At 40.4% G+C, this 23,706-nt stretch overlaps 2 protein-coding genes across 2 annotated transcripts in view; both read right to left on the reverse strand.

Annotated features, from left to right (window-relative positions):
* ripor1 (RHO family interacting cell polarization regulator 1) overlaps positions 1 to 6,247 on the reverse strand; it is a 76,408-nt gene extending 70,161 nt beyond the window's left edge. The window contains exon 1 of the mRNA XM_036003212.1: positions 6,032 to 6,247. The gene's annotated coding sequence lies outside the window, so the exon portion shown is untranslated. The remainder of the gene's footprint in view (positions 1 to 6,031) is intronic.
* Positions 6,248 to 9,463: 3,216 nt separating this feature from the next.
* LOC116040262 (mas-related G-protein coupled receptor member X4-like) lies at positions 9,464 to 15,228 on the reverse strand. The gene is given in 3 exon segments (XM_036003590.1): positions 9,464 to 10,264; positions 10,267 to 10,402; positions 15,206 to 15,228. Coding segments are annotated over 3 exon segments (531 nt in total). The 3' UTR covers positions 9,464 to 9,892.
* Positions 15,229 to 23,706: the final 8,478 nt, after the last annotated feature.

Genomic DNA, 23,706 nt, shown 5'->3' on the forward strand with positions numbered 1-23,706 from the left:
TTTTTAAGAACTATACAAAAAAAATTCTTGTGTTATGGTGCGCATTCACCAGTGTTTTGTTGTTGTTTTGGTGCGCATAGGCTACTCCTGATTTTGTCAGTCATCTCATCTCTTATATGCAGTGGCGTAACGAGCCAACACCGGGCCCCTATGCAGGATTATCAAGGCGGGCCCCCTACTACAGCACGTGATGACGGCGCAATGTCCACGAGTAGGCTACCATCAATAGGACAGGATAGGATCATAGAGACACAGCAATTCCTGTTTTTTACCTTTATGACAAAAAAAAGTGGCTGGTAAAATGTCCCTGTGGCAGGTGGATTTAAAAATCCACCTGCCACAGTGGCTGGTGGTCAAAAAAGTTAACTTCATGCCCTGCTCCCGATCATATATCACATCACTGATCTATTTTAACAACTAAAACACAGCCACAAATCTTTGCTCAATGTCGTTCATAACTAGACTAAGTGGAAGAAAAAACTATTTAACCATGTAGACTACTTACTTTTACGGTAGAAGCAAAAATATCTATGAAAAATTCTGCGAGTAGGGCAGGCAAGACGCTCCGCTTCTGAGACGCTACGAGTATGGTATGGAACCAAACCACGGCGCAGCTGTAACGCGGTACATCAGGTGGAATCCTCCGGTAACAAGTTGCTCCAAAATCTAACAAAGGTGTTTAGCTGGGTTGAGATGGGGTGGCTGCGAAGGCCAGAGCAGGATTCATATCATCCTCATCAAAGCATTCAGTGAGCCCTGTGACCTGTGTGTAAAGGCCTTTTTATGCTTCTGCGTCAAATCTACAGCGTACTCCACAGACCCCTCTGCGTCTACGCCGGACCCTACGCCGTAGCCTGACGTCCACCTCTCGAAAAATGTAACTACACGTCGCAGCGACACACGTCGCTCGGCCGTGACTTGGTAGCGTTGCATCCCCCCCCCCCGACTCATTTTGTAGTTCTCCTTCTCCATAAACATGAAATCAAGGAGAGGGTTAACTTTTTCTGCTCCAGATTTCCCACCGTGGTCAGAAAGAACAGGGGAGACACTTTGTTTCTCCCACTATGACTCTAGAGTCACTACTCACTCTGAAGATAATCACCCTCACCCACACTCTCTCACTTCTCCCTCTACCACACACTCCCCCCCGCCCACACACACGCTGGCTCGACGCACACACCAGCACACAAGTATAAACATCAGGCCACTTACGTAGGCTACGGAGAAAGCTCTACATAGAGCCTCCGCAGAAGCATAAAACAGCCTTAAGCATCTGCATTCAGTATGTTTCTACACTACACATTTACATTCTTTTGGCATCTAAACTGTTTGCTTCTTTCTAGGTTAGTTATTGGTATTTTCACAGCACGTATACTGTATATCTAAGTGCCTGTATTATTACACTAATTGAGTACTGCCAACGTTGAGAAGTTCTTCGTAAAGGAGTCATCTTAGACCGACTTTTCGTTCTCACTTTCTGTTTTAATCATTCTCTTTACCGGATGGAACTGTGAGGGTTTGAAATGTGTTCATCCTACGACTGCATCACTTGCTGTAGGGTTGAGCCAGTATGAAAGCAATGTGCCTTTAAACAGAGTACCAAGATGAGTGTGGTAATGTTTACTAAGCATGTCAAACTACAAGTACACAGATAAAGCTGAAAATTACACACAATCCTTTATGGTCCATCTTGCTTTATGGATGAATACAATAAATGTTGAATGAAAGGAGAATCAGATGAGTGAGTACAGTGTCTGCCCTCTGCTCTGTATCAGTTTCATGCAGCTTGTTAGCTCAGGCCTGATTATTAGCTGAATTAGGTCTTATAACAGTGAGAGCCCCGCAACGGCACAATGGACTTACTGTTCGCCCGGCCCAGGCAGAGCAACACAGAGACAGTGTGTATGACGTTTGGACGGAGCTTTCCCACAGTCAGCCCAGACGAGTTAGTTTTTATCACCTACTACAGCAACATTTGGAACACAATCAAACAGGGCTGTGAGTTGGTTTCTGCAAGCAGAGTGCTACTACAGTATGTGCTGTATTTCAAAGCTATGCCAAGAATGCTGTCACTCCATCTGGAGGTATCGTAACACAGGGGGTGGGGGGAAGCCGAGGGGCTGCAACTGACAGTTTCATTATCAATTAATCAATAAACAATGTCAGAGTTTACGATGAATGTATTCTGAGTGGGGCTGGGTATCGTTAAAAAATGTTTGATACCGGTACCGATACCAATGGCGTGACTTCGACACTGGGTCCTAAACGATACTTTTTTCAATACCAATTGTATATAAAATAAAAGAACTTACAACTAAAGCTGTAATCGGGCCTTAAAAGTTTGGCCCAAAAAGGCCCGAGCCCAACAGAATTTGGCCCGAGCCCGACAAGTACATTTTGATTGACAGCTTTTTAAAAGCCCGAACCCGTTTACAGCCCAACATTATTCAAATGTGCACATGCACACAGCTCTTTTGCCTTTTGTCAAAAATGAGTCATTTATACATTTTTTAACATCATTTATTCATGACTAACGGAGGCTATAGGCCACATGGAAGTTGGAACAAAGAAATAAAATAAGTCCTCCAGAGGCCAGCTTCTGTTTCACCTCCTCAGCATCCATATACACGCTAATCGAAACGCATCACCTGACCGCTCAACCACGCAACCCGGAGCGCAAGTCCCAGCCCGGCCCGAGCCCGTATAAAATGATAGAAATTAAGACCGAACCGACCAAACCTGTCTGGTCCCATCGGGTTCAGGCAAAGATCAAAGGCAGAGCTTCAGCTCTGGGCGCCCGGACGGTTGGTGGAGCGGGCCAACACATTACGGTACAAATCTTTCATTTATTTTCTGGCTCCTACTACATGAGCCATCTCTGTGTAGCGTAGAGTTTTTCCTGCGTGTCTCTACGACATGTAACATTAAACGGCCAATCACAGACATAGATCTTGGTAGGAGCATGCTGCTCGCTGATTGGTTCACTGATTCTGCTGAGATTAACTCCTTAGGTAATGACATTGGTTATTAAATGAGGATTTTTTGATACTCGGTACTTTAGAGGCGATTCGGTCGGTGCCTAAAAAGTATCAAATTTGGTACCCAGCCCTACAGATAAGTAGCCTGGCTCCGCCCTCCTACATACTTCCGCTCAATTTCCATTTTCCTTCAGTACACCGTCTGGGTTTGCGGTATATTCGCGGGTTTTCTCTGGCCAATCTTTACTGGTCCAACAGAGGGAGTGGCTGAGAACGATGACGTTGAGGTCGTGCTCTAGTTTGAGTTGTAGTGGCGGGCGGAGAAAGATGCGAGCGAAGCCATTCGGTCCGTTGTGGCAACGCTGCCGAATATCCAGAAGTTAAAGCTTGAGCAAGAACAATCTTTGCTGAGTTTTGTTGGTGGCCATGATGTTGTGGCCCTCCTCCCCACGGGGTTCAGAAACAGTTTGATTTTCCAGCTCGCTCCGTTAGTGGTGAAGGAGTTGGCTAAGGCTAACGCTAGCGATACTAAGCCGACATCACGACCAAACGTTAGCGATTGGTTATGGCAGATCCAGAGTGGCTCTGGGAAGATCCAATAGTTTTAAACTTCAACAGAGTACCTGCCTTCAAGGAAGTTAACACTTGTCAATGGAGAGAGGCCAGACTCTCTGTACAAATGAAATGGACCAGAGTCTGGTAGGACCAGGCTAATGTACCAGAGTCTGGTAGGACCAGGCTAGTGTACCAGAGTCTGGTAGGACCAGGCTAATGGACCAGAGTCTGGTAGGACCAGGCTAGTGTACCAGAGTCTGGTAGGACCAGGCTAATGTACCAGAGTCTGGTAGGACCAGGCTAATGGACCAGAGTCTGGTAGGACCAGGCTAGTGTACCAGAGTCTGGTAGGACCAGGCTAGTGTACCAGAGTCTGGTAGGACCAGGCTAATGGACCAGAGTCTGGTAGGACCAGGCTAGTGTACCAGAGTCTGGTAGGACCAGGCTAATGGACCAGAGTCTGGTAGGACCAGGCTAATGGACCAGAGTCTGGTAGGACCAGGCTAGTGTACCAGAGTCTGGCGGGACCAGGCTAATGGACCAGAGTCTGGTAGGACCAGGCTAGTGGACCAGAGTCTGGTAGGACCAGGCTAGTGGACCAGAGTCTGGTAGGACCAGGCTAATGGACCAGAGTCTGGTAGGACCAGGCTAGTGTACCAGAGTCTGGTAGGACCAGGCTAATGGACCAGAGTCTGGTAGGACCAGGCTAGTGGACCAGAGTCTGGTAGGACCAGGCTAGTGGACCAGAGTCTGGTAGGACCAGGCTAACAGATAAGAGCTTATTTTATCAGACCAACAATCCAAAATAATCCACAATTATTTAAAACAGAAACTGCAGAAAATCCTCATATTTGACAAACAGATAATGTTTGGTATTTTTTATTGATAAATAATGTAAAGGTTTAAAATAGTCACCTATGCAATTCACCATCAGTGTTTGCAGTGGTGATTATTAAGGCACTTTTTATTGAAATGATGTCCCTCTGAAGATACTATTTCATCAGCCCCCTGAAAATAAACTGCACATACACCAAACATACTTAAAGTGTAAGGTGAATCAAAAAATGAATCAAAAGGAAAAGCTATCCCTAACTAGTCTTAAAATGTCAGACTTTAAGTCACATTCCTGAGTTGTACAGAAGCCACAGGACATGAAAAACAATGCTGTTGTTCAAATGGTTTATTTCCAAGAAACTCCTGAGCACATCTCTGGGAAACACAAGATTTTAAATGGTGCTTTTGCATGATTCTTTATGGAGAAACTCAGTTTTACAGATGACAAATGGACTGCAATTATATTGCGCTTTTCTAGTCTTAACTATCAGTCAAAGAGCACAGATCTGTCGATTTATCAATTAGTCGACAAAATCACAGAGTGTAAGTCAACTCAGAATGTCTTTAGTCACGGCCAGCCCTAATATTGTTTTAATTTAATGTTATACTAAAGTATTATTCTTATTTTGGACGAGATGAATTTGAAGATGGAGGACAAATAGGCTCTTATAGTAGTTGTTAGAGTCTGCATAATATCCGTTGTTTTCACAGACTTTACTATAAATAGATAAATGTTTGGTTGGTTGTTTCAGTGTTAATGGTTGTTACTTCTAGGAATATGCAGTGAAATGGAGGCTTTTATGAGTGAATGAGAGATTAAGCTTTGCCCTAATCACTTCTAAAGTTTTTTTTACCATCCAACATTTGAATGGAATAAAATGAGAGCATTTAGAATCAATATACAATAATATATTTTACAAGGTGACAATAATAAAGGACTTAATTCAGTAATAAAATTAGTTTACCCCAATTCTACTAAAATGGTACGTACACACACACACACACACACACATTACAATATTCAAAGATGCAACCCATGTCTTTTTAATACTCCAGCTGCACTCACACGCACTGCATGCACACACAGTGTGTCATGTAAAGCTGTTGGTCATGATGACAACATCGACACTGTCCTTTATCGCATGTACTATCTCACGCACACGCGCATAACGAAAAAGGCACAAGTACACACTTTCCCCATTTGCAATCCAGTGACAAATATTCACCCCAACCTGAGTTAATGGAACTTAGCAGTTATGGATGTTCTGCAATGTACTTTATGTTTTGTTGTAAGAGCATTGGTGAATCTGCAACAGGAAAACCGACAATGGTAGGCTACATTTCATTGACACCGCTAGACTGAAGCTACAGCTCAAGCTCGAAGTACTGCAGAATTAAAAGATTTGTAAACAGGGTTTGGCACGCTGGTTTATATCCATAGAGCAGAGAACGGGACGGGACTGCAGCAGGCAGAGGCAGGTAGAGAAAAGCCACTAAACAAGAACACAGAAGATATCCTGGGCTAACGTTATAGCTAAGCCCCCAACCAAAAATAGGAGGTTAAGTATGACTCACCGAGAGAAGATAGCGGGATATACAATGAGGCTAGTTAGATATGAGGATAACGTTAGCTTTTTAAATGAGAAACATTTAAACCAACGTACATGTTTGCTGCGGTGATTCTGGCTCCTCTCCTCACCCAGCTGACACAAGTCTTTCCTTTATCCAAGTAAGAAAAGCAGAAGCTCCTGAGTGGGACAAACACGTAGAGCACGGCTCTTCTCTCAGTCCATCTGTGTTCACAGTCAGTGTACTGCCCGGTAAAAAAGAGGTTCGTTCAGCGGACAGCTTTCTTCCAGGCAGCCCTGGCGGCAGTGCAGCGTTCACTGGACAAGCGTCAAGTAGACCGCAGTTAATGTCAAGCCTTCCGGTCGGCTTTTTCAAACTAAAATATAGTCAATCGGCTAACCTTACATCAGGGGTGCAAGGCTTAACCTGATCTTGAGGCTCTTTCTTACCCTTTGTAAAAATCAAGATTTAATGACTTTTTAATTTCAGTTGATATTACAGTATATGCTTACGTGTTTATGTCGCTAAATTAACTTGGTGATTAATAAAAGCTCTACAAACGGTCTGTAGTATTTCCAGTGGCGGTTCTGGGTGGGGGGGGGTCCAAGGGTGGCCAGTCCCTGTAATATTAAGCCTCGACCCCCATCTGGCCTCCCTAATTGTGGCAAATATTTTCATACATTTTGAACCCCATCTTTATCCCCAAATAAGGGACATTATTCATGTGCAGTGATAAATAAAATGTAGGTAAACACTGAATGAGTATTCTTGTGTTTATTGTTATATGTGTATCGTTAGTCTTTTGTAAAACCGAACCAGTGGAGGGTTAGTAAGGGGTTGGTAAGTAACACTTGTGCTTAATCTATTTGGTAAACCCTAAAATTGCATGTGGCCACAGCCTGGCCGCTCCATTTGAAATGGTCTAAAACCACCACTGAGTATTTCATAATAGAAATAGGCAGGCTGCTGGATGGTTTCTGGGACTGCATCTGTTGTCTGCAGACAGTGCACACTGTATGTGATATGTACTTAAAGGAAACAGGATACATGCACACTGCAAAGTGAGTGGGAGGAACATAGGAGATTAATTTGTCGTTGTTCACAGTGTGGAGGAACTGGGGGTAAACAGGGGCCCAGCAACTCATTTCCACTGGGGCCTCCTATCAGGATACCTTAATAAGTAGAAGACTGAAACTATAAAACAGTACAAAAAAACTACACATTTTCACCAACATAGTTTTGCAAAAGGAATATTGTTATGAGAGTAGACAGGACTTTACACTTGTAATTTTCAGATTGGTGTATTTATGGTTGCTCTAGCTATGGATCCATTAAACAGAAGGTGCATTTTATGCTCCCCTTAACAAATAGTAAAATTGAAAAGTGGTCTATGGAGTTTGTCTAATTTAAGAGAGAAACAAAATTACAATGTCATACAAAGTATGTTCCATATTCAGTTACTGTCTGAAAATGCTTTGTGTGATTTAAAACCCAGTATTTATTTTTGTAAAATTGAATTTTGTTTTCTTTACTTGACCTTGTTGAGAAACACATAACACATAGCAGGGATGTTAAAAAGACTTCAGGTTGTACTAGATCGCCATCTGCTGGACATTTCAGTTAAATTCAGTTCCAGTTTATTCAAATAATATATCTGCTCTGCTTCTGTGATTAAAGGATAATAACGATGGACAGCCAGTTACAGCTAACAAACTAATAAAAACATATTTGATTAACATCTGTTGAAGCCATCACAGTAAACTAGAGCAAGTTGACCAAAACATTCCCAGCAGCAGAACTCCCACAGCATATAAAGACAAGGCTTCCATGTATCTGCAGTTAGGTGTTTTATTGGAAATCATATCAGTAGGTGACAGATCTGTCTATTTTTCTATATTTCTCCTTGTGTTTTCTCCTCTTTTTTTATCTCCCTATCTTTTTAGATACATTAACATACATGTTACATATATCATTTTATATAATTTAAACACAACAAAAGTCTTTCTACCTCATTTCAGTTTCCAAAAAATACAAATAAAATACATAAATCAACACCACAATACAAATAATCTGAATAACATTAACATTTATGGTTGGCTTCAAACCTCTGCATCTCAAGTTTTAGATAGTATCAGTCTCTAACATTCAATTTTCCTCACATTTTTGTCTTTACCTTTCATAATAATTTTCTCTTTAAGATAAAAATCTTTAAGAATAAAAATAAAAATCCTTAATATTAACTCTTTTGGGGATATGTACATTTCCCCAAGAGTTACAATAATATGCAAGAACATGTCTTGATCTTCTTGAGACACCAAATAATACTACAAGGAGTTAAAGGTGCCCTGCCACACATATTTCATTACTTTGTGGTAATGTCTGAAGTTCTACCATGGGCTCTGTAACATTTTTTGTGGAAAAAAATGCCTTTGTTACCTTGTTTCAAGCCATTCTAGCGTGGTATAGAAAGCCTGCAGGAAGACTCAGATCGATTTGTGCCAGTTCTCACTAATATTCAACGAGCTAAGCTGCTTGACTCTGATTGGCTAACAACTAGCCAATGAGAGCCTGGCTATCAGCATCCTGTAACTGGGCGAGCCCATGAATAGTAATGAGCTCAGGCAACATGACGTCAGACTGACCAGCTTTTGTAATTGGTCTGATTTCTCCGCTTATTTCTTGTCAGTGGCTAGAGCTGACAGAGGAGGTAGCAGTACATTTTCACATTCACCACATAACACATATGGACCTAACATATAAAAATACAAGTAAAAACGGTTTTGTGTGGCAGGGCACCTTTAAATGTGAAAGGACTGCCTGTTTAGCCTGCCAATCTGCCAACTGTTGTCAGAATGATATAACAGGACAATGCCAAAATAAGTGCATAATGTCCTCTTCTACATCTGTTTTCCTCAGTTATTTTCCATATTTTGAACATCTTTTGTTGGGAGAATTTTGTAAAATAATTATAAATATTTTTTATATTTTGTATTATATATTTATATTAAATAAAGATAAACAAATAGTATGTAGTTTAGTTTATTAGCTGTACATAAAACAACAAGGAGCAAATACAAACCCAGTTTTGGATTGACATACATTATTAAAACTGTTAAAAACTAAACGACAATGTGTATGAGACCAAAACAGTAAAGGTTCGTATGGCATCGTACACAAAAACTTATGCACAACAAATTCTATGATAGCTTATGAAATTACGGAGACCGCCGGCCAGTCACGTGATGACCAGTCACATGACAGTTAAGTTTAGTGGCCGTTACAGTTAAGTTTAGCTGACAAAAGGTGACCGTCTTGCGGCGACGTCAGTGAAGTTGAGACACCAAAATGACTGGTTAATATTAGAAATAAAGCTTGTGGTTTGGATTAAAATAAAACACAGACCCCCTTAAGTATTACTCCCAGGACATAAACACCCATTTCCTGGGCGAAAGTCTTGTGTTTTCCCCTTAACTTGTTCCGGGACACAACTCCGCCCCCCATGCTTGAAAGCCCTGTGTTTTAGGACCCCCCTTTAACCCCGACACGGATTTCTGCGGTCTTCTACAGAAGCAGTCAATGTGGTTCATACAGTAATAAATATGTGGAATACATACCAACTATTGGTAGCTATATGTACAAATAGTTCATTAGAACAGCCTGAGACTTGATAAGATGCTCCTTCTGTATAAAATGTACAAATTAAAGGTTTAGGAATAAGACAGCCTGGCGGCTTCAATCAACTGAGTGAATCTAAATATATCTGCTCTGCTTCTGTGATTAAAGGATAAAGGATTAAAATGATAAGCACAACCAAACTCAAAACATGCAGATAAAAACATTCAAAATAAAATCAGTAGGTGACAAAATCTGTCTATTTTTCTATACTTCTCCTTGTGTTTTCTCCTCAACTTCTTTCTCAGCCTACATGAAGCCGACTGTGGCCATGTCGTCATCATTCATACTGATACACTGATGACATCATTGCTTTCCATTCTGCAACAACACACAGAGGCCAAAAGCTTGTCTACGGCCCCTTTCTTCATGAAAATATACAGAACTAAGTCTGCAAGAGGACTCAACCTAACAAATACATGAGACAGGGACACAAGAATATGTGAGGTGTCTACTTTTAACTTGTTAAGCACTGTCAGAATGGTGTTGGGCAGGAACAGCAGCATGTAAATTAGCAGTACCAGGACCAAAGTTCCTACAATTCGTCGTTTTTCGTCAGCCTGGACCGAGATGGAAGCAGACAGGGCTTTGAGGGTCCCAACCAGGAAGAATATGAGTGGTGGGAGGGGAAAGAGCAAAAATACAATGTCAATGGTTTTTTAATCTCAATAAAACTGAAACATTGAGCGATAGGATGGAGAGCAGAAAGGGCCCAGGCCATGACACAGATCACCACAGTGGTCTTCATGGTTCGTCTGCAGCGGTACCACACTGGGAAGACGATGACCAAATACCTGAAATAACAAGATAGACAGCTTCAGAATTCTATAGCCATACAGCGGTCAGACACAGAAGTAGCTACATACATACTGGATAGTAGACTTGTTCCAATACCGATACCAGTATGGGCGTAAATCTCATCTAACAGTTGGGTGGAACAATAAACATAACATTTCTGAAGAGCAATTTTTGAAAGGGACACAAATAACACAGCCACAATTATACTTGTAGAGGATATATGTACACAGAGGAAACCTTAATACTATCATTAGTGTAACATGGACACTGTACCATTGTCCTTCTTTTCAGTGTTGATTCAATGAAAAAAATATGTTTTCCATACTTGTAGTAACTACCTCATCCAACCAAATAGCAAGACTTCTATAAAGACTCTGTTAAAGTAGCTGATCATAATGTAAATTAGTGAGCCACTGGTAAAGCTCATCTGCTAACCCTGACAGCCACACACCTCCAATGCTTCAGAACTACACTCTGTTGTTACACAGGCCTGAAATACACACACACACACACACACACACACACAGGTCCTTTTACATGCACTAATGGAGAGATGTCACAGTGAGTGGGCTGCGACCATAGACTGTATATATTAATTGTTAATTAATATATATGTTAATTAATTAATCTATTAATATATACAGTCTATGGTGCCCTGAGCAGTTCAGGGGGGTTCAGTGCCTTGCTCAAGAGCACCTTGGCAGTGCCCAGGAGGTGAACTGGCAACTCTCCAGCTACCAGTCCACCTCCGTATTTCGGTCTGTACAGAGACTTGAACCAGCAACCCTCCAGTTCCCAACCCATCTCCCTACGGACTGAGCTACTGCCACCCCAGTCTGGGCAACAACAACACAAATCTTTAACATCAGATATCTAAATATGAGTTAGGTTCATAGGTTCACCACACAGTCATATTATAATTATAAAATGATCTTGCGTCCTCCATATAAATATTAGGTTTCGTCTGGGACAGAGGATATACAGTATATTTAACTGCAGCAAACCCACTGATCAGCAACTTAACATATTGAGCAAAACACAACTGTAGATCTCCAATATTAACCCTAATATCAGTTCACACACATAACAACAACAAGAACCGGACTTGTTGTGTGGACCAAACCACTGTGAGGCAAGGGAGGGGGGACTCAAAATGTTTCTAAATTTAAAAAGCATATTTGGGGATTTGTAATGTTTTACTACATACACAGATATTTTAAGTATACATCATTATCTTATTTACAATACACAGCATGGTTTTTAATGATATTTCTGGGGGGGGCTGGACCCCTTAGATGGTGGGGCGAACCCCCTTCGGATTTACGCCTATGGATACCAGTATCAGAAATGCCTCCGATACTGCCTAAAATGCTGGTATCGGCATCTGCAAGTACACAAGTCTATGCACCCATCAGATACCACATGACATGTTTCACCCTGATTAAACAACTCCTTGCTAATGCAAATAATCTCTATAGCTAAAGATAGCACATTTCAAGCAGCACCAATGGTATGAAACGGTACACACTTTCTGTCTCCTAAATGGGCGGGTCTCGTTTGAGAGTGTAGTGAACATCATGTTGATGGATGAAAAGTTATATTATTTATAATTTTTTGTTGTTGTTGATAACATTACATATTTACACAGCTAAATGTCATATTTAGCATTACACTAGTAAGTTATCTGTGGCGTTCGCGAACGTTAGTTAATGTTAGCTTCTCTGTGTTGCCAGATCTTGCGAGAGTTTGTCCCTGAGACTGAAACAGGTCTCAATCTAAGTTAATTTTCCTCTGATTTGTCCGTCTGAAAATGCCATTTTAGTTTCAGAAAATTCTGGAGATATGTGGCTTGTGAGGAATGGCTCCAGTATTTACTTTGCTGACAATGGGGCAAAAGAATCGGTCATAATCTGTGTTCACGTTCCATTGGAATCAATCTACTTAGGACCTGCTGCTAGCGTGGCCGTGGCGGAGCGCACGTGAAACAGATACAGGAAGTTACTCTGAGTTGGGGTGTCTCGGTTCTAAGCAGTCTCTGACTAACGTTAGCTCTCAGCTAGCTCGTTAACAGACCAAACCTGAAATCAACTCTTCTTCACCGCTCTAAAAACAGTAGCCTACACAGCAACATACGCTGGCAATTTCTGGGCGTTTCTCAATCTGTGTTCTTCTATTGACTTGTGTTCTTGTGTCCCTGTGAAACGTCATCTCGTGTTGCCAAAGTACTGTCCCAATACACAAGTTCGCATTTCACCAAGAACAGTTAAGATTCCCGGGAATGTTCTTGACACGCCCATTTTACCGAGGATGCATTGGTTGGTAACTTGTGTCGGTACACGATCCGTTCTGCCTGCACGATCCGTTCTGCACATGTGCAAAATGTTCGCGCATGCGCGGTTGTACGAGGATTTACGACACTGCACGATCTGTTCCACGCTTCCGGTCGACAGCCAAGCTAACGTTAGTTTAGCTAACAGCTAATTCGGCTAACTGCTAGCTGAGACAGCATGTAATAACTTTAAAAGACCCTCAAAATAAAACTTGAAAATAAACGTTGACATATAACAAACACCTAACATATATAACAGCTGTTACGTCAGTTCTACTTTACTTGTGCTCATTTAAAATACAATCACTCAATACTTGTCTTTATTGTTATTACTGTGAAGTCTTAATTTAGCTGTAGCCTGCTTTTCCCATTACGTTTGAGTTAACGTTATTTTAGACTGAATCTAGCTGTCAGCTAGCGGTTAGCCGAATTAGCTGTTAGCTAAACTAACGTTAGCTTCCCGGTGGAGGCTAGCCATAGGCTAGCGTGGAACAGATCGTGCAGGTCGTATGGATACGTAAAACAGTATTATCTTGCGCATGTGCAGAACGGATCGTGCAGGCAGAACGGATCGTGTACCGACAGATACGTAAAACAGTATTATCTTGCGCATGTGCAGAACGAACTTCGCAGCACCCGTATCCCAACATTCATTTCGGCATTCAATGATGGTCGGGTTTCCGGTACATAGACAGCCCAAAAACGGGACAATTTTAACAATTTTCGCCATCTTATTCATCACTAAATTAACTTCTGAGAACATTTTAGGCGAGAAATGAACGGTTTAGATTTCGAATTTTCGAAGTCTTGCGAAAATCTTTGCCGAATTGACAATTTGCTCCAAAGTTTTCGGAGTTTTCGGAGCTCCGTGAAGTGAGGCGGCCGCCAGCTTGCGCCTGCCGGGGCCGCTAGCTCGTCGCTCGGATAGTCACGCTCAGAGACCCCGCTGGAAGCCGGAGGTCTTTTAGACCGGTCCCGTAAATAAGAGGCTTTTATTTTGCCGTTGACGGATTGTTTGTTGAAATATCACAACACATGTCCATCATAAGATTAACGGGAACCTGTGGTTAACTGCCTTTTCAGAGTTAAACTCCACAAGCACACACACACACACACACACACACACACACACACACACACACACACACACACACACACACACACACACACACACACACACCATAGGCTATACATTAGATTTAGTATTTTTTTGGTGTATTTGTTTTCTGATTTATTAGAAGTTGAGTTTCAGTCTGTATGATAAATTAACAGTTGTAGTGGTAACATGCTGACATGTTATGTAGACTAAACGGGAGACACCAACCTTTATCATTTGAATTGCTAATGTCCATCTCCCTGGACATATACAGTGCACTACAATAATATAGAAATGATCACGATCATGAACACATAGGACACACCAGTGCATATGCCTACTTATTTTTTTATTTAAACTGACTTAAACTTATACACTAATAATAGTAGAGATCACGTTCCACTCTTTTGAATAAGGGGTGTTTGAGCTAAACCATAAACAATAAAATTAAAGCTCAATAAGTTTTATTTTTCAATATTATTGCAATAGTTGTAACATTGTGAGGTTTTCTTGTCCGGAGCTTGTTTTAATACAAAGTGGTTATAGTGTTGTGGTTTTTATTTCTAGCTGTTATTTTGGAGCCCTGCAGGTAGCCTCTGTGCTGGGAGGGTTGAGCAATAACAGGAAGAAGGCATCGTCTCAAACTCTTAACAGTGTTTTCTGTGCTTGTGAACTTGCAAGTTCATTCTTCAAGGTACAACTAGCAAGAACGTTCTCCCCAAGAACACAAGTCCGTTCTTTGCATTCTTGGTATTGGGAAACGCCTATTATGCATTTGTGGGAGAGTGTAACGGAGTGTGGTCAAATATTACCAGACCTATCTCCACAGCGCTGTGTCAGTGTAATGAGTGTAATGTTAGTCAGAACTAACGTTAGCAAAATGTTCGCAATTAGACAATTTACACTACAAAATCTCTCCAGTAAAACTGTGATGTGTACAATATGCAAAGCTTTAGTTACGACGGGTGGCACTAGAGTTACCAATTTTAGTTTCACTACTGTTTTTACTGTAACTGTACTATTTAAATAAGAAATGTATTTCATTTACTAAATTGCGGATGCACAGCTTTTTGGAATTGTTATTTATTTCTTGACTTTTTCATATGTGACTATAAACTAGATAATGCAAGAAAGTTCTATGGTATTAATTCTCTGTATGTATTTGTTCATGTTTTCATATGGTCATATCAAATCCATACAGGGCTAGTAGAATACAGCTGTTACATTTTTTCATTTTTTTATTTTATTGAAGAGTATTGAAGAATATTTTTTAGTTTTTAATGCAATGGTGTTTGATCGGCCAAGTTCAGGTATCAGAATCAGTATCTGGAAGAAAAAAACAGTATTGGAACATCTTAACTTGATATTACATACCTTTCCATAGCGATGCCCACCATGAAGCAAACACTAGCTGACAGACTATAGACGTAAATATAGTAGAAGATATTCGGGCTCTCAGGATTTGCCACGTCAGCGATCATGCAGCAGAACTGAAGGAGGTCGGAAATGAGAAGGTTGATGACGTAGATCGGAGCAACATGATCATTTCGCACCTGCAGGCAAAAACATTGGTCAAAGTAAAGAAAGCAGTTGTAAACATGTTCTGAACTTCACCTCCTTCAAAATATGGGAGGTACAGTCCAAACTTACTACCTTAAAGGTCCAATATGTAATATATTTACTGTATTAAAATAAAAAATGACCACAATATGTCACCATCTATTAAGGTAACATGCTAAGTTAAAATACAATCTTCTCTGACAACAATTCTAAAGCCAGTATTTTCTCCTTTGAAATTTAACTCTACATCTTCCTAAACAGTTGCATGAATAGAGTCATGGTAAAACACAAAAACCTTTTCTTTCTCTGTAGCTGAATGGTTTAGGAGAAGGCTAGATGGAGTCACACATGTAAACTGCATATGATCGGGGTCCAATCAGTTTTATGTACTGTATTTTAATTATGGAATAAAGTATTCCTGTAAATTTATATATCAACACTTTATCCCCCTGACACATGGTGCCCAACCCAGATCTAGATCCTTTACAGGCAGACTACGACAGACACATAGCACATACAATAAATACATCTCAGTCATAATGTTCATACCAGAGAATAAAGAGAAGGAATGGCCACGAGGGTCAAAAGAAGGCCGATCCCAATGATCATGCATTCCACCACATGTATGAATTTAGCTTCATTATAATCATAGAAGACGGGGATGCTGTTGCAGTAAACATTGCTGTTGTTCTGTGAAGTGTTAATGTAGTAATATCCAATTCTTCAGAGTGAAACCTGTAGTTCAAGAGATCAGGTAATAGAAAGGGAGCATGTTGTTTAATATCTCCCTAACATTGCTCAGTGATATCAATAAAGCTGTGAGGTGCACATTCACACACATGAAGTAAACCTTTAGTATATCCACAATTAGAGCAACAGCTAACAATTATTCACATTGTCGATTAATCTGTCAATTTAACTGATTAGTTGTTTGGTCTCTAAAATGTCAGAAAATTGTGACAAATGTGAATCAGTGTTTCCCAAAGCCTCAAATGTCTTGTTTTGTCCACAACTCAAATATATTCAGTTTACTGTCACAGAGGAGAGAAGAAACTAGAAAATATTCACATTTAACAAGCTGGAATCAAAGAATTATTACATAAATTACTCAAACCGATGAATCATTTATCCAAACAGTTGGTGATTAATTTAATAGTTGACATCTAATTGATTAATCAATTAAAATGTGCAGCTCTACCCATGATCACATTGAATCACATGATGCTGAAAAAGAACTATAGCTCTCATCTGGAAGAAAATGGAGGCATCTACAATTGGTGCTTGGATCAAGAATATGGTGCAATGTATGTCCATGGAGAGACTGACAAATTGAGGGTGTATAAAAATATCTGGAGGCCATTTGACCGGTTTGTAAAAGAAGAAGACATGGAGGAGCTGCTACTATATGTATTGTAATGTTAAATATTAATGTACATTGGTTGAGGCATTTTGCCTGTCTTCTGTACTCGATGCCCCACTAGTTGTTGAATGCTCCTCTGCCCTCTGTTTTTGAATGAGGATTTTTTTTATAATTAACTGACTGTAACCTGACTTGGGTCACATAACTCTATCCTGCTGGGAGACGTGTTATCAATAGTCACATTGTTACAACTGAAAAGTATTTTGCATATCTCAGCTGTCACTATATCCTGGTAAACTGCAAACATCAATATAAATACTTGTTAGTTGCACAGTAGGAAATATTTCTCACACGTCAAATTTGAATTGAAGCAAAGTAGAATATTGCATTTTCATTTGCAGTCTTTTGAATATCTCAGCTATCATCATTTCCTGGAAAACTGCAAACATCACTATAATACAGAAACTTGTACCATAATCCATCCATGGCCCTCATCCTTGGCTCCAAATTTGCAGTGCTCCACTAGATTGCCATCGCCACACCCTCTACCACGCATAATAATAATAATAATAATAATAATAATAATAATAATAATAATAATAATAATAATAATAATAATAATAATAATATTTTTTATAAAAATAATGTATTTAATGTATCAAAATTGCTTTTTTACACAATCACATAATTATAATTCTCACAGTGAAACACTCAAATGAAATAACACATCATTGGTTTAAACACCTGTTCTGTTCAGCTACAGTCCAAAGCTTGTTACAGTTTGCATATTAATTTCTATGAATATGAATCTAAGAAAAAAGTAATGTTACAAAAATTACCTTTAAAAGCTGCAAGACCTCCTGAATGAGTTCCTTACAACAGTGTCTGATGTTCCGTCCTCTGCATTCAAACAGTCCACAGTAAATATGGTGACATGCAGTAGGTTGATTCAAATCTACCCCTCCTCGTCCAAGGAAGAGAGATAAAAATGGCCAGGAATGAATTTGCATTAGTTATATGCATTGCATTTGCTGTTGGTTAGGGTGAACAGAAGGTGTTTCCATGCCTGTGCCGGTTTCATATCTTAGTTTTGCCATGCGCCATGATGGGAGAAGAGGCATGGTAGAGGGTGTGGTGTCAATCTAGTGGAGCACTGCAAACTTGGAGCCAAGGATGAGGGCCATGGATGGATTATGGTACAATGGGCCCCTGGACACAGACATGTCAAAGGCCGGTCCTTTTGATCACCTTTGTAGTCGTTTTGCATCTCTTTGCGGTCAATTTGAGTATTTGTATGGCCGTTGTGTGTATTTTTGTAGTCTATTTTAGTCTTTGTAGCCTTATTTAATCTCTTTGTAGTTGTTTTGAGTCTTTATTGGTTTGTTTTGTGTTTTTTTGTTGTTGTCGTTTGTGGTCATTTTGTGTTACTTTGTAGTTTTTTTTGCCTCTCTTTCTCTCTCATTTATTTCATAAAAATAATTTCAAACATAGGCTTTGGTCCTAAAAAAAAACATTTAGACAGTAAATGCCTTAAACATATTCTTTGTAAATCTTTACCCGAAAGAACCAAGCAGGCCTGCCTTCTTGCACAATCCAAATTTTCTTCAAAACTTGACATTTTCAGCGTGCAACATTGCTCAGAGGTTCTGGTTGTTGTGCATCTATGTGACCGGAGTTTAACGTAAACACAAAGAAAAAGGAAGGCGAGGGACATCCGGCAGAACCTATCCCATAAATGAACTGTCATCGGGATCATGGCTATAGTCGACGGTGCTGTTGAAAACGCCAGGAAAAACATCTGTGTGCTTCATTTCTCTGAGTAGACCGTTCTTTCCTGCGAGGAGACTGCCAGCCCCCGGGGTAAGACAGAGATCTGCACCACGGTACATTACTGATAACATTTATATTACACAAACATATTAAACATTTATCATTGTTCTTACTTAATTATTCTGATACTCAAGAGAGAAGAGGATTTGTTTAGGAAGAATAACAACTTCTCTCCCACTGCCCAGAGAGCTGCGGCATGGGGCCTCGATGGGAGTATGAGTTGTAAATTAAGACTCTTAGAGACGGAGCAAGTGGTAGAAAGCGCAAAAACTAGCGAGGAGTGACATTTATGACTGCTGTGAGGCCAGTGCATAATACTCCCTGTGAGAGTAGAAACTAAACAGTTCATATTCTCTCTTGTCATGTAGATTAAGTAGAATAAAATAAATGAAGGTTTGGGAACGAGTCCCGCGCCGTTTTCAAGACGATACTCAGATTTCCTCCCTTTCAATTTCCATAATCTGGCTGTGGACATAACCTGACTACAAAACTGTCTCCAATATAGCCTATCAAAAGACTGGTTGGCTCAAAATTTCCTCCAGCCCCCAGCACCATACCTCTGTTACTGCCCAATCACCTTTCTGCCTATCAAGCCACATGCTGTTATATTTGATGGCGATCTAAATTTCAACAGACAGGTAAATTCTGTTGTCAGGTCCAGTTTCTTTAAACCCAGAACCACCTCCAAAATAATCCTGTCACCCTCTTATCTAGAAAGAATAATTCATGCACTTATATCATCCAGGCAAGCCTACTGTAATTCCCTACCTTGGCATTTCTCAGGCTAGCACTTCTCGGTTACAACTAGTCCAAAACGCAGATGCTCGATTAATAACAACGACAAAGTAACAAGACCATTTCAGACAATTGCCTGTCTGATCTATGGGGTATGAGTGCTTTTTTCTCTCTGCAGTCTGAGGGCAAGCTCTGGGTGAGACTCGTCCAACGCCGCAAACACAGCCCATTACGGCACATTAGTCGCCTGCACCAGCCGAAGCTGGCTTTAAACTTGGTGTCGGGTATTTTTAACTCTCTGGCTATTTCTAGAGCTCTTACATGGATGACAGATCGAGTTATGGGCAGTCCCTCATTTTGTTTTTCAGTCACATATTCACACACCTTCGGTTCAAGCTCACTGAAGCGGCCAGTTTGGGGTCCGCGGTATGGCTTTATTCCTTCAACCACCTTGTTGAAAAGGTTGCCGTTGCGATGTTTGTGCTACAGGATGGATACCTGACCCGAGCTCGGTGGGACCCGACAGTAGCCTACCTGACGGGCCGGGTTTGGACAGATATTTAGAAATGATGTTCGGGTTTGGGTCGGGCTCGGTCACATATGCCACATATGCCATAAGGCATTGTTAACGTGCACTTGTTGCCCCATGTGTGCTGATGCGCTCATCTGTTGACATTTCCGAATGCCTTCCTACAGCTGCTTAATAAAAGCTTTCCACACAAACAAACGTACATGTGTCAATAGTATGAGAAAAAAAATTAGATTTTAACTGTGTCAGGCTCGGGTCGGGCTTGGACAGAAAAATGTGGCCCGATCCGCATTCTAGTTTGTGATGTGCAAAAAACAGTTGATATCAAAGTCTTTCATAATGTTTAAAGGTATACGCGTTTTTCTTCTTCTGAACTGAAATGTGGGCTTTTCTTTTAATGCATCTCTACCGCAGCCTTGCAAACTGTTGGCTCTGATTGGGAAGCAGATTCTGAACGCAATTGTATACATGTCCAAATAATACTCCTAAAACACACACACACACACACACACACACACACACACACACACACACACATCTTTGTGGGGACCCGTCATTGACATAATACATTCCCTAGCCCCTTACCCTAACCTTAACCATCACCACTAAATGCCTAACCTTAACCCTTACCCTCACCCTAACCATAACCTAATTCTAACCCTAATCCTAAAACCAAGTCTTAACTCTCAAACAGACCTTTAAACTTGTGGGGTCCAGCATTTTGGCCCCACAAAGCTGTCCGGACCCCACGAGTATACTAGATTCCCGGTTTTTGGACCTCACGAATATAGTTAAACAAGAACACACACACACACACACACACACACACACACACACACACACACACACACACACGTTTTTCTCCTTTGAGGGGTCCACATATAAGATCGGCAAGATAAAGAAAGAATCCTGATCACAAATATCACTTCAATTTAACATAACTTGAAAGTTTTGTCTCCACATCAGTTTTTTTGTCACTTGTGGGCCTTTGTTTCTAGCATACAGAGGATTTGAGGTCCACCTTCACACACACCTACATATTTCTAATTTTTATATCTTAGCAAGGAACACATCTGGCGACATAAAGGTTTCCATGGTTTGTCCTTGATTACCAATGAAACTGCAGGACTGCATCAGGGATTTACATTCTAATTTACATTCTCTTAGCGACACCCATGATGATTGATATTGGTTTAAAGAAATGCCAATAAACTAGAGCATGTTTTTTCTCCCATCCCAGAATGCTATGTGGACTAGCCAGACGTTCCTCCGCTCCACAGTGTGTGGATGGTCTAGCAAAGCGAGACTAAAGCCCAGTTCAGACCAAAGATTTGCGATGAGACGAGTTGAAACTTGCAACTTGCAACGAGCCGGTCTGCAGAGTTCTAAAACCTGCCAGTTCACACCAATGAGACGAGACGAGACAGTGTAACAACGCCTCATTGTACTTATGTTCTAACTTCTGACTTTTAGGCTTTTTTGTAGCTGAATGTATCATTTGTTTTGTCTAAATATGAATGTGGATAACTTTAGTATTATTGAGATGCTTGCTACAGTTGCATTTCTAATGATGAATCGGCGAAAACACGTTTTATTTCTCTGATTCACTGCTTTGTTCTAACACGACTGGGCGATCCCTCTCTTCAGTCTCTCTATCGTTACCGTGCTTTCAGACGGTCATTGAGGCTCCATCTAAAACTCTGCCATTTCGACCAGCTGTTTGTAACATTTAAATAAAATGGATTATGGATCATTTTATTTCTATAGTTTAAAGCTGACTTTACCAGTTGACTTCTGTATTGGCTGTTGAAAAAGGTGACGTCTCTTACGTTCTAAAACCAGCCTCTGCGACTTGAACAGCTGAGTCCCAGCAAAACAATCAGCTGGTTTGAGTTGACCTGAGACGGGCCGGTTCAGACCGCTGCAACTTTTCTCTGCGACGTTCTAAAATGGTTTCATCTCGTCGCAAATCTTTGGTCTGAACTGGGCTTAACAGAGCAGTAACATGGTACTCATATATTAACCTCCTGCTCAACATTTCCCATACCATGAATCATTTTCCAAAACAATAAGTCCCCAAATCCTATTTTAAATCAAATTGTTTTTTCTAAGGCTAATCATCAGTAATATTTCACACAAAACATTGCATAAAATACACTCTGTACAACATGCTTTGTCCTCAATGGAGAATGTATTTGTTAATAAATAAGGGCAAACAAAGTGATGGTAGCACTACATTTTTGGTTTCATTAATGAAAAACAAAGCTGTTTAGTCAAGGTAAAAAAGAAAAGAAAAACAAACTCTAGGCAACTCATTAAACACAAGTTATGTGCCTGGTACAAAATTATGAGAACTATCCATCCATTTAAAATAAAAATACAAAAAATGAAAAGCTAAAGAACAAGGAAAACAATACAAAGAATACAGAACACTTACAAACATTAAAGGGTAAACGTTTTTTCTTAATCTGAACCATATTTTCCTTTTTTGGACTGATGGAAACAAAAAACTTTGAAATGGATCTGAAGCAGATACAGATTTCTTCTCAGGGTAATAATTCGATTTTTGATGACATATTTAACTGCTTTCCACTCTCTATTTCCAATGGTTCTGCCATAATGCAGCACTGACAAACAAACAAATTTTACTGAAACTTGGTTCATCACAATGTATTTTGAATGCCTTTTAATTGCAGCACATTCCTCAGGTGTCCAGCTTATTTCTGTTTATCTAAATAGGAATAAAAGAACACGTAATAGGTTTAAGAACTTTATCACATAGTAATCTATTGCAGTACAGATTTGTTTCAAAGACAATAAAGGACTTTCCTAGCCTGGATGCCAGCTGAACTTAGCCCCGCCCACAACATTCGAGGTCGGGAAGTTCGACTAGAATCCGAGTATGACGATGTCGGGCTAGGACTTTCCCACAGTCACTGAGAAATATACAGGTCTATTGTCCAAAACAATTGCGGATGTTCTGTATCCTTGGCGACCTAACTAAATGAGTATCTTATACAAACAAACAATAGGCATGATGCGGGTAATGAAACCTGGGTTCAATCCACCCTGTAAATAAGGTTTAAATAAAGTTGACCTTGTTGTTCATTTTTTCGCCCCTACCTAACCTGGGGTAGAACAAAACATTAGCTTTTTTGTTTCATATTTTGACATGCCCCATTTTAAAATGGATGGTCATTTTACTTTTTACTGCAGAAGTTGTTAAAGTGCCCATATTATGAAAAAATCACTTTTTCTGGGATTTGGGGTGTTATGTTGTGTCTCTGGTGCTTCCACACACATACAAATTTTGAAAAAAATCCATCCATGCTGTTTAGAGTGAGATACGGTTTCTGAATGTGTCCTGCCTTCAGTCTCTGGGTGAGCTGGTCAAAATCGGCACGGCTTGTGACGTCACAAGCCGAAACGAGCAGGCTAACCGCAACCATTAGCTCTTAGCGTTAGCATGCTAACGCTATGGCTAACGCTAGCATGCTAACGCTAGCATGCTACCTCGTTCTCAATAGCAAAGCACTGCTACAACACACACAAGTTCACCATAATCTACAAAAGAACTACTTCCATGTGCGCCCTCATTTAGAAGTCTCCCAGCTAATCCTGCCTTGTAACTGACCAAAGTTGTAGAAACAGCCTTTCTTTTACTGTCTATGGAGCTAGCTAGCTGACATGATCTACATCTGAGCTACTGGGCATGTGCAGTGCAATCAAAGATAGTACAGAAGAAGAAGAAGAAAAGAGGTCTCACTCTGTAGCTAAAACAGAGACCAGCTGAAAAGAGGATCTGCAGCAGTGAGAGAGAGCGGTGCAGTACAACACAAATATGGTGTTTTTTGAAAATTA

The sequence above is a fragment of the Sander lucioperca genome, chromosome 7, assembly GCF_008315115.2.
Source record: "Sander lucioperca isolate FBNREF2018 chromosome 7, SLUC_FBN_1.2, whole genome shotgun sequence".
Taxonomy (NCBI): domain Eukaryota; kingdom Metazoa; phylum Chordata; class Actinopteri; order Perciformes; family Percidae; genus Sander; species Sander lucioperca.